The sequence below is a fragment of the Pseudorasbora parva genome, chromosome 12 (assembly GCF_024679245.1).
Source record: "Pseudorasbora parva isolate DD20220531a chromosome 12, ASM2467924v1, whole genome shotgun sequence".
Classification (NCBI taxonomy): Eukaryota; Metazoa; Chordata; class Actinopteri; order Cypriniformes; family Gobionidae; genus Pseudorasbora; species Pseudorasbora parva.
The window spans coordinates 10,124,745-10,135,741 of record NC_090183.1 but is presented as its reverse complement, the minus strand read 5'-3'; the positions used below and the strand labels follow the sequence as shown (position 1 = coordinate 10,135,741).

Here is a 10,997-nt window from a genome sequence, read left to right as displayed (position 1 = left end):
TGTTTCACTGTTTTGATACTATGAGATGAGCAGATATGTTTATTGATTATAAATAACTGTATAACCGTAAAGCAGAGATTTACTTTGAAAATGACTATTATTACACTTAAATCAAGCCATGTGACACCAATCAATACTGCCCAGCAATCATACCTACTACCATTAACACCATCAGTTATTTACATGATGTGTGTCCAACTTGCAGCATCTTTTTGAGGCAAGTGATTCTCTTCATCCACCCATAATGGCACGTGGTACTGCTTTCCTTTAAAAGATCCGAGAATTTTCTGGGGAAACTGATTTGTTCATATGCTTAATTTTTTAATGCAGGCGCACTTGGTTGTCCGGGCCGTTTGTATTGTTTATCTCAGGATGCTGTTGTGGTTCAGTCTCAGTTGTTGTTGTCTTCCACATGGCCGTTCACCATCCCTGACTCCCAGCGTTCAAGTAACTGATTTCGCTGCCTTGGGATCTTATGCGTTTTCTGTATTTATAAGAACATTAATCAGAACATTAGTGAGTGCAGAACCTGATTTCAGCGAGAGCAAAATGTTTCTAGATCAACATCTTTGTTGCTTCTGGAACAACATTCCAATCAAACAATCAGATTTAAGGGACAAGTTTACGTCAAGATTAGCTTACAACTACAGTACATCAGTGTTAGTCACTCATTTCCTTCAGATTTTAGGGATAGCTTATAGGTAGCTTAGGGGTAGGTTTAGGGGTAGGGACATGGTTAGGAAGCTTTTTGGCTAACACTTTAGAATACTGATCCATCATTAACAGGAACAAGTCTAATAAATGAGTCAGTAATAGTGCATAACCAGATGTGGTATAGTTCACTTTTATTATTTAATCAGTAACTACTATTTTTCATATGTAATGTCCCAGAGTACTAGTAAGAACTACTATATACAGGTTCATATTAATGTGAATAATGCGTAATTCATTCTAAAATGAAGATCATGGTAACCCACTAGTAATGACAAGTGCTACGAAATTCTTCCGAAGGAACTACTAATTATTTGGATCAGTATTCTAAAGTGAAAAGGCATTGTGGTAATAACTGAAGTCATTGTAAACTTTTGATGTTTTTTTAGATAGCAATGACTCGTGTTACTACATACTTCGATAGGAATTACTAGCTATTTAGATCAGTATTCTAAAGTGAAGATCATGGCAACCCACTTGGAATTAATTAAAGGGTTAATTCACCCCAAAATTAAATTTATGTCATTAATGGCTCACCCTAATGCCGTTCCACACCCGTAAAACCTCAAATAAAGATTCAAACGGTAATGAATCATAAGATTGATTCATGATTCGGATCGCGTGTCAAACTGTCAAACTGCTGAAATCACGTGGCATTGGCGATCCGAAAATCATGAATCAATCCGCTGATTCATGACCGTTTGAATCTTTATTTGATGATGTTTTTATTCCCTTTCTGGACATGGACAGTATAGTGTGCATATACTTGGATACACTCTCGGACTAAATATAAAATATCTTAAACTGTGTTCTGAAGATGATCGGATGTCTTACGGGTGTGGAACAACATTAGGGTGGGTCATTAATGACATCAATTTCTTTTTTGGATGAACTTACCCTTTAAGTGTTATATCCGAAACCTTACAAAAAGTTTAAAATGACTTCAGAACTTTATTACTACAGAGTTATCATGTTTTCACTTTAGTAGTTCTTTTAGAAAGACGTAATGACACTTAAATCATTACTAGTGGGTTACTATGATCTTCACTTTAGAATTAATTATACAATATGTATTATTCATGTTAATTAAGAACCGGTATATAGTAGTTCTTATAGTAGTCTTCTGGGAGTTATGATTTTTTTTTTTTTAGCTAATAGTGCTAATAGTAGCTAATAGTGAACTATCACATTCAACTATTGAATACTTTTACTTACTAATTTGTCAATCGGAGTTTCTTGTTAGTTTATAGTAGTTACTTGGGTGTTAATATTGTGTTTCTCATTTGTTCCTGTGTATGGCTGATGATTGATCTGTATTCTAAAGTGTAGCCAATTTTTTTGGACAGGAATACTGTTTCAGGTTTAAAAAAAATGTTGACCCATGTTGTTTTAAACCAGTCACGCAATGAAACTAACTAGCTACCAGAGGCTGTCAAGCTCCGAAAATAACAAAACACATAATGTGCCCCAGACTTCTGAAGGCATACGGAGTTATTCACTAAAAAAAATCTCACATTTCATTCATATTTGCGTATATTCAAATATGGCACCTCAAAATGTCTCACACAGGGTTTGATGTTAAAGGTCCCAAATTGTAACTGTTCCTCACATCAAATGTGAATATGCACATATTCAAATATAAGAAATTAGATTTGAGAAAATAATACATTTCACTGAATTACTATTAAAAAATGTGATCTGTTCTCCACACAAGGATATATTATGTAATGATGCACAACTTGTATGGATTGTCTTTTCTGGAGCTTGACAGCCTCTGATCAACATTCACTTGTCCAGTGGAAGAGAGCTTCAGAACTTTTAGTTAGGGTGAATTATTCATTTTTAAATTGTTAAAAAGAAGAATAAACAGGAACAGCACATGCTCATTTATCAAGGTTGGCACACTTTCTCCAAGCAAATGAGAGCTGAGATGAGGTAAACTGATAAAAAGGCATCTGTTTTCAGATAAAGGCAATATTCACTTGGCAGCACCTGTCAGTTTTGATTGTGTTTCTGTTACGTTACACTTTCCTGGCTGAGGAGAATGATTCAGTGGCAATAATGACGGTCAAGACCTGATCTTGATTCTTAAATTCCCTCTGGTGAAAATCAAGCTTTTAATGTTGTTTATATGTCTATGTGGTGTTTTTAATATGCTTTAAAGGGATAGTTCACCCAAAAATGAAAATGACCCCATGATTTACCCACCCTTAATCCACCCAATGTATACATGACATTCTTTCAGACGAATAGAATCAAAGTTATGGAAATGTTCTGGCTCTTCCAAGCTTTATAATGGCAGTGAATGGCTGTTTCTGTTTTGAAGTACATGTATCCATCATAAAAGTAATCCACACGGCTCCAGGAGGTTAATAAAGGCGTTCTGAAGTGAAGCGCCATAAGCACATTTACGAAAGACTGGCGTTCCAGCATATGACTTAGTTCTTCACCTGAACATAATGCTGCACCTGCGGTCCTACGTCATATGCTGGGACGCCAGTCTCTCATGAATGTGTGTATGACAGTTAGCGGAAGTTAGAGATTACAGTTTGTAAAGTTCTAAATATATTTTACTTAGACAAACACATTGCTTCGCTTAAGAAGGCCTTTATTAACTCCTTGGAGCCATCTGGATTACTTTTATGATGATAGATGCACTTTTATGGACTTCAAAACAGAAACAGCCATTAACTGTCATTATATAGCTTGGAAGAGCTGGGACATTTTTTTAAAATATAATTCTGATTGTTTTTGTTTGAAAGAAGAATGTCATATACTAGAATGGCTTGAGGGTGTAAATCATGGGCTAATTTTCATTTTTTGATGAACTATCCCTTTAAGAAAAACCATGTGCAAATTAAAGTCAACACCATTGCTGAGTATTTTGTCCTTAAAACCACAGTGAACCAAAGAAAATCGTGGGTGTTTCTGACATAACAAACGGCCTTGTAACCAATCACGTCAATGGGTGGATCTGGTGCGAGTGAGTGGAGGCGGGGAATTATAGAACCGTGTATACTAAATGAGGCAAGGGTGTAGAGTTACTTTCAAACTATTTTGAACTCTGCTCTCGCTGGCATTGTTATCTAAAGGACGATAAGCGTATTCAATAGCGTCACATTTAAGTGTCAGTGGTTGTGTTTACACAGGGAGTGTTACTGAAACTTTGATATTCTCTGATTACCTATTAAAAGGCTGAAGAGCATTGGTATTTGTTTATTGTTCAGGTAACTCACCAATTGATGGTCTGCCAAATTCACCTCAGACTTTTGGGTTACCAGCTCAAAACTTTAGCCACAACTTTACTAACACCAGTGATATACACATATATTCCGATAAAAGATGACAGTGAAGAACACAAATGATTAAAAGATTCAAACAGAAAGTCTTCTACCTCTGGCAGTGGTCTTTGTTCTTCATCAACTTGGGGTGGTGGCCATGTTAGGTCCAGTTTTCCGGTGGATTGTCGAACTATAGAACAAGCAAGTGTAAAAATGTTTATTTCAGTGAATGTACAATTCATTACTGAACTGAATTCATGCATGGGCACTCATTTTTCTATTTTTTATTGAAGTTATATAATATTTATCTACAAAACTTATTTCAAGCATTTCAATTTAGGTCAAGATTTAGATGAGAAACATGAACTGAGTGTGTACAAACAGAATATTTAAAAGTTTAAAAGATTAGTAGCAGCGGTAGAGGTAAGCCGTATCTGTAGATGCAAGTTTAATTAACATATCATTCCAATATATACAACTGAGCAACAGTTCATACAATTCACTTCTATTTCATCACAATAAAAATTACATCCGCAATATTGGTATATATTAACAATATTAGTTGCCATTACACAAATGCACCACATTTACCACAGTTGTTTACCAAGTTATTGTGATTACAGTAGAGCTGTGGTAAATTGACATTGGCCACAATTAGCAGAGAAAGAATTTGAAATGACAGAATGAGATTCGAAGGATATTGCATATTACTTATGATTTTACAGTAGAAAAATATCCACTAACTATATAGCATTTTGGCAGAATTAAAAAGGCAGATGCTAAAGAGAAATAAAAGTAGAAATAAATAAATAAATAACTTCACTTTTCACTTTCAGATTTCACTTCCCTTCTTTTTGGTACTAAATCTGTGTAATTTCTTGTCAGCATAAATGAATGCCATATGAAGACTAGCAGGCATTTCAGCAGACTTGCACAGTAGTAAAAAATAAACTCAAGTCACAATTATAGTTTATGTATTGGACATGCGAACACAATATTACATCTCACCTGCACCTCAGGTCATCATCATTCCAGATCACAGTACTCCACACTTTGCTCATTTCAGCACATTTGACTAACACAGAAATTTCAATATCCGTTTTATTGTAGTACTAGTGATGTAACCCCACATTAGCATTTGGCTGTTTGTTTGTTTGTTGGCTGCCATGGTGAAGCACAAACTAGCTTCCAGTCAAATTATAAAATGTTTACGTAACTGAAGTTTCTACACCACAGGAAAGCTTCAAAATGTTCACTGTTAACTAATAGTTCACAAGTGCCGGCTTTTGGCAATTTTGCTCATATGCAATGCCAAAGTCATTGGTTAAAGGACAACTCCGGTGAGAAATGAACCTAGGTGTAATTAACAGATGATTAGAGACTAGATCGTTCTCTGTGATTCGTTTTCATGGAAATCGAATGTAAAGAGTTTTATCTCTAAAAACAGATTAGCTTATAACACTAGTCTATGGGGCACCGGTTAGTGAAATTAAATCGCTAGTTAATACCACTAACAAGGCTAAAAATAGCCTCACACTAACACAGTAGCATAATGAGGGTCTCTACATGCAAACCGAAGCATAGAGAACTTTGTAAGTGTACAAACAGTTTAATAAGAAGATACTTTATAAACAGAGGGCATTACGTGTTCACGAACAGGCGCCATCTTGGAAAACAGTCTCGGCTAGTCGAGCTATGAGCGCTGTTCTAAGTGATGAACTGTGACTTGGAATATCATATGGTCCGTTGTTTCCGTAAGAAAACATTGAACGCAACAGAGAAAATAAATAAAAATAAAAATGTCCATGTTATTACATTTCACACACTTAATTCCTATCGACCAGCTCACGTGGATCGATTCGTCGAGACTGTTTTCCAAGATGGCGCCTATCAGTGAACGCGTAAGGCGCTCTGTTTATAAAGTATCTTCTTATTAAACTGTTTGTACACTTAGAACGTTCTCAATGCTTCGGTTTGCATGTAGGGACCCTCATTATGCTACCGTGTTAGTGTGAGGCTATTTTGAACTTTGTTAGTGGTATTAACTAGCGATTTAATTTTACTACCCTGTGTATAGAGTTGTCTGCCAAATGTATGGCCAGCTAATTTTTTTTTTTTTTTTAAAGATTTGTGTCCTTTTCATATACATCATCTTTATATCCTCCCCTGTACCTAAAACAGTAGAGTCCTATCAATTAAAAGATCGGAAGTTAGAGTCACATCAAATGCATGAACTGATTAAATGTATATTTTGAAAGCTACATAACTTTGCTTTGAATGACAAATGTGTAAAATGTGAGAGTATGGCCTACAAATTTTAAAGGATTTCTTACATAGGTCATGTGTCCTGCATAGGTTATCTGTATGTGCTTCTGTAGCTCAAAGCAGTCGTGGTGTTAGCCATGCAGACTTCATAGGTTTCATTTCGAGGAATACTTGAACTATTCAAATGAATGCTGCACTTTGTTGAACCACAAAGGTTTCTTTTTTAAAACTGCTCTGTGAACCATATTTTCACATGCTGCTTTAAAATGACTCACCTGATGTAGTGGCGGTGATCATCTCTGATTGGCGGCCTGTTGGAGTCAGACTGGTCAGTGGAGGTGGGGAACTGCGAATCTCTTTGTTAGAGGATCCTGTTCTCTCTTTCACTCCACTTTCTGTCTTTGAATCCATTCTTGCTCCCCCTCCTTCTTCCAGATCCATGGATGATCCTCCATAAAGACTGTTTCTCTGTCTCTGTAGTTCTCTTTCCCTTTCCCTTGCCTCTTTAATGTCCAGCTCTACCTGAGACAGAAGAGTCATAGAGGAGCGGAGCTTGAAGAAAGGGTTCTCCTTTACTATACTCGAGTCTTCATCTTCAGTCACTTCAACATTTGGGTTTTGTCTTGCATTAACAGGTTCTGCAGAAGAAGCCCTCACACCCACTGGATTCATCACTTTTGCGGATCCTCCATCTGTCCATGAGGATGTCTTATAACCCCCGTTTGGTCCTCCCACAGTTGTAGGAAAAGAGTCTGACTCTATTATGATTATCTGGCCTGTGATTCCCTCAGTCAGACCAGGTCCTCGAGCAGCAGGTGGGCTGTTGTTGGTGCCTCCATACTGCGCCATGGCTGGTGGGGTGGGAGAACTTTGTGAGAATTGCATTAGGCGTTGTCTAACAGCAGAATCAACTTCCTGTATCCCAGCAGCAGACTCTACATAAGTGGAGTTTGAGGCAGATCTTCTGCTGAAGGCTGCCACCGATTCCTTCTGCTCTTGGAATGACTCAAAGAGCAGCTTTTTTTCTTGAAGCTGTACCTCCGTTCCCTTGTCATAGAAGCCAGGCAGTCTGCCCAGTTCCACCAGAACCTTCTCTCGCTCAGTCTCTGCGCTGATTTCCTTCTGCATCTTCTTTCCAGCAAACTGTCGGTCCTTGTCAAGGCTTGGGTTGGGTCTAATCTGGAGGTCCTGAGATAGAATAGGTCTCCTCATTGGAATATCCACAAATTCATTAGTCCTGTCAGTTATGTCGCACAGTCCCCGAGAACGCCGTAGACTCTGCTCTCTCTTCATAGTCAAACGGATCTCTCTCTCAATGGGAGTTTCGTTAGGTGGAGATGATCCAATGGGCTGAGGATCGTCAGTGCTAACAAGGCCCTCGGAGACATCTGTTGTGCTGTTGGGGGAGAAATCTGCTGACACGCCGCTGTCGCTCTGGCTGTCATCAAAATGATCCACCTGCATTTTGTTGACTTTCCCTTCTGCCAGATGAGGCTTTGTGTTTGACTGGGACTCTGCTCTCTGTCCTTGGTTTTCCCGTTCCTGTCTTAGATCTTTAACCTCCCCCAGCTGCTTTTCTCCGCTCCCACTTGCTTCTGTGAAACGCACTGTTTGCTTTCGCTCTTCACCGGTTTCACTAACACCTCTCTCCTCCTCCCTTTTACTGTCCCTCCTCCTGTGTGCCATTATCAATGGCTCTTTTACTTCCGTAGAGATACAGGCAGAGTTACCTTGCTCTGGACTGGCTGGCTCGGCTTCAACTGTTTCTAGGGGCGGAGCAGCACCACACACCTGTTGTACTAACTCATTCTCACTCACACTGCTTGGGTTGTTTAGCTCAAGCTCCCCCTGCTGGACATTCTCTGCATTAACCCCAGATTTAGTTATGAGTACACTTTGGGTGCTTGATGAAGGTTCGCCCTCAGTAAGAAGACTTTTTGAGGGGATTTTGGAATACGTCAAGTTTGGTGGTTCATCACAACGACTGTCCCGTCTCACCCACTGCTCTCTGGTGGTAGGGAAGTCCAAAGATTTGCAGTCTATATTTAGCTCTTCACTGTTTTCTGATAGGAACACAATTGAGTCGGAGTCACCATGTGACTCAAGCTCATGTCCCTCTTCTTCTTTGATGACCTTTGGCATTTGTGGTGAGTCAGTGTCTGGCTGTGTCATGCTAACCGGTTCTTCACCCTCAGGGTCTTGCACACATGTCTGAACATCTTCACTCGTTTCAGTGTTTTCCTTCCCCTCATTCTGAATCTCAGTAGCTTGACTCTCATTCCTCTCTGGTTGGATATCTTCATCCTGTCCTGGCACTGGTGGCCACTCTTGACCCTTGGTAACATCCAGGGCATTTTCAACTGTGCTGCTCAAATCTTCCCTTGTTGGCTCAATGGCTCCATCTGCTGGCGAGGAGATGGGAAGATCATGAGGCTGAGGATGAAAACTGCTGTCAGGCGTTCCTGATGTTTTCTCAGCTTCTGTGTCCTTCTTTTTCATGTCTTGGAGGTCTGTGGCTGTGTCTTGATTTTTCATCATATGATCTTCTATTACTACTGTTTCCACATCTTCAGTTAAGTAGGCTATTTCTGCCATTTCTGCTATTTCTATTTCTTCACTACTGCATTCATCCTGGGACTCAGATTTCTGAGGGCAAGTCACAGAGTCTGTTTCCATTTTGCACTAGATCTGTATGAAATAAATGGCAAAATGTGTTTATACAAAACAGAATGACAAGCCAGAAACGGCTTTTCTTACTGCTTTTCTGAGACCCCTGAAGGCCTTTCCTTTATACAGACAACACTTCTATTTTTTTGCTGATTTCGGAAACTATAATCCGCTTATGTTTCAATCCCGATAACTCAGGAGAGCTCATAATAAATGGAGTTATAGTGCGACTGCATGAGGAAATTTTGTACTTTCTTTTGTGTTCTTGCTTCACAAATCTTTGACCTCTGTGTCAGTCTTAATTAAATTCATTAGGTCATTTATTCTTTAACGCCCATGCGTCAAAGTCAGATTAGTGTCCTTTCCTATTAAGTTCGCCTTGATATAGGTCACCTGAAACAATTACTTGTAATATTTATTTTTTAAGTTTTATTGTGGTAAATTGACATTGGCCATAAGTTTTATTTTTCTTCTTCTTTGTACCAGTCTGTAGACTAAGCATATCTTTTTGTAACCATTGTCTTCAATTAATAGTGTCTTTGTCCTGCACATACAGATATTTACATATTAGCACATGCGATTGAGAATGATTTACAAAACTATTAAAATCAGAAGAACATTAAACACCATGCATGGTCAAGGGCAGCCCTTTTCACCTTCACAGTCGATGAAATTCCTCTCTGTTCTTTAGAAAGTCAATATTTAACCTTAGTCTTCTGTGAATCATATTTACTCAGATGCAAAATCAGATCTCCATGTATGTCAGGTAATATTTTTTGGTTGAAAATGAGTGGATCATTCACAATATAAGATTTGGACTCTGTATTGCATTGTCTACTGGAAACAAACACAAGAACTTAAAGGGTGTGTCATAGCATAATGCTAATTACATAAGGAGCAGATTAATACAGTTTAATCAGATTATACTGTGGACACAAGTAACAAAACAACATGGGAGGTGTCCTTATGAATTAAAAGACAAAATACTTAGTACGTTTTTTGGTGGAAATTTAAATATGAAATATATAAACAAAACTTGGTAGCACACGTATTAGCTATACTGAAAACTACTGTCAACACCCACAAATCTCAAAACAACTATGAATAGTTGTCATTAAAAAAAAGCTGCATCACACTCTAAAAAATGCTGGGTTGTTTTAACCCAATGTTGGGTCAAATATGGACTAACCCAGCAGTTGGGTTGTTTTAACCCAGCGATTGGGTTGTTTTAACCCTGTGGTTGGGTTAAATATTTGGTTAAGACAACCCAATCGCTGGGTTAAAACAACCAAATTGCTGGGTTAGTCCATATTTGACCCAACACTGGGTTGTTTTTTACCCAGAATTTTTTAGAGTGAAGTCATTCTAGGTAAAACAAGTAATGTGGACGTTAATTTAATTAATCCCACATTAAAAATTCCTGACATTGTCATATAAGGCATGTAAAATTATACTACTCAGTTAAATGGCTATATGGATTATACGACATATTCATATACATAGATGAAAAAGGAAAACAGGCCTACCAGCTGATGAGGTGAAACAACAGATGAAAGACAGACAGAGGTCAGCTGAAAGACAAAAAACTGAAATGAGCTTTGTGAAATCTGCCCCTCTCTCCTTCTTCCCTTTCTTTCCCTGGTTTCCTTCTCTCTTTAACTCTCTCTCTCTCTCTCTCTCTCTCTCTCTCTCTCTGAACCTCCACCCCCTGTTTAGTAATCAAGGTTAAAATCGGTACAGTTCTTTTCTCTCCTACTTCCACAGCGCACTAAAGCTGCTGAGTAAACCAGTGGCCTTGCATCACTAATCCACACAGCTCTCAAAGCTCTCACGAGTTTGACCAGTGAAAGCAAGGGATCTCTTTCTGTTTACGTTCTTTCTAACTTTTAGGTTCACCCCCAGTAAGATGTAGCCGTAGTACTTTACTATAAGGTTCAGTTTGTTTATCATGAAGTGACAATGAACAATAGTTTCACAGTATTTATTCAATTTTTACATCCAAGTACGAGTTTTAATTTCAATCTGCATAAATGTACATACGTTAATGTATTATGCAAGGTCATTCATTTAAAA

General features: G+C 38.2%; 1 protein-coding gene across 1 annotated transcript; it reads right to left on the bottom strand.

The window, feature by feature from the left end:
• Positions 1-21: 21 nt before the first annotated feature.
• On the bottom strand, positions 22-10,600 carry misp3 (MISP family member 3). The gene is made up of 4 exons (XM_067459023.1): positions 10,451-10,600; positions 6,533-8,945; positions 4,106-4,182; positions 22-484 (listed from the first exon to the last, which is right to left on the bottom strand). Exons 2-4 carry the CDS (start codon positions 8,931-8,933, stop codon positions 392-394), a joined length of 2,571 nt encoding a protein of 856 aa, XP_067315124.1. The 5' UTR covers positions 8,934-8,945; positions 10,451-10,600; the 3' UTR covers positions 22-391.
• Between the last annotated feature and the right edge of the window lie 397 nt (positions 10,601-10,997).

Excerpts from the sequence above, each read along its gene's own strand:
- misp3 (XM_067459023.1), bottom strand. The coding sequence starts at position 8,933 with ATGGAAACAGACTCTGTGACTTGCCCTCAGAAATCTGAGTCCCAGGAT. Across the intron at positions 4,183-6,532 it reads GATCACCGCCACTACATCAG|TTCGACAATCCACCGGAAAA; the intron begins GTGAGTCATTTT and ends CTTGTTCTATAG. Across the intron at positions 485-4,105 it reads AACAAAGACCACTGCCAGAG|AAAACGCATAAGATCCCAAG; the intron begins GTAGAAGACTTT and ends TTATAAATACAG.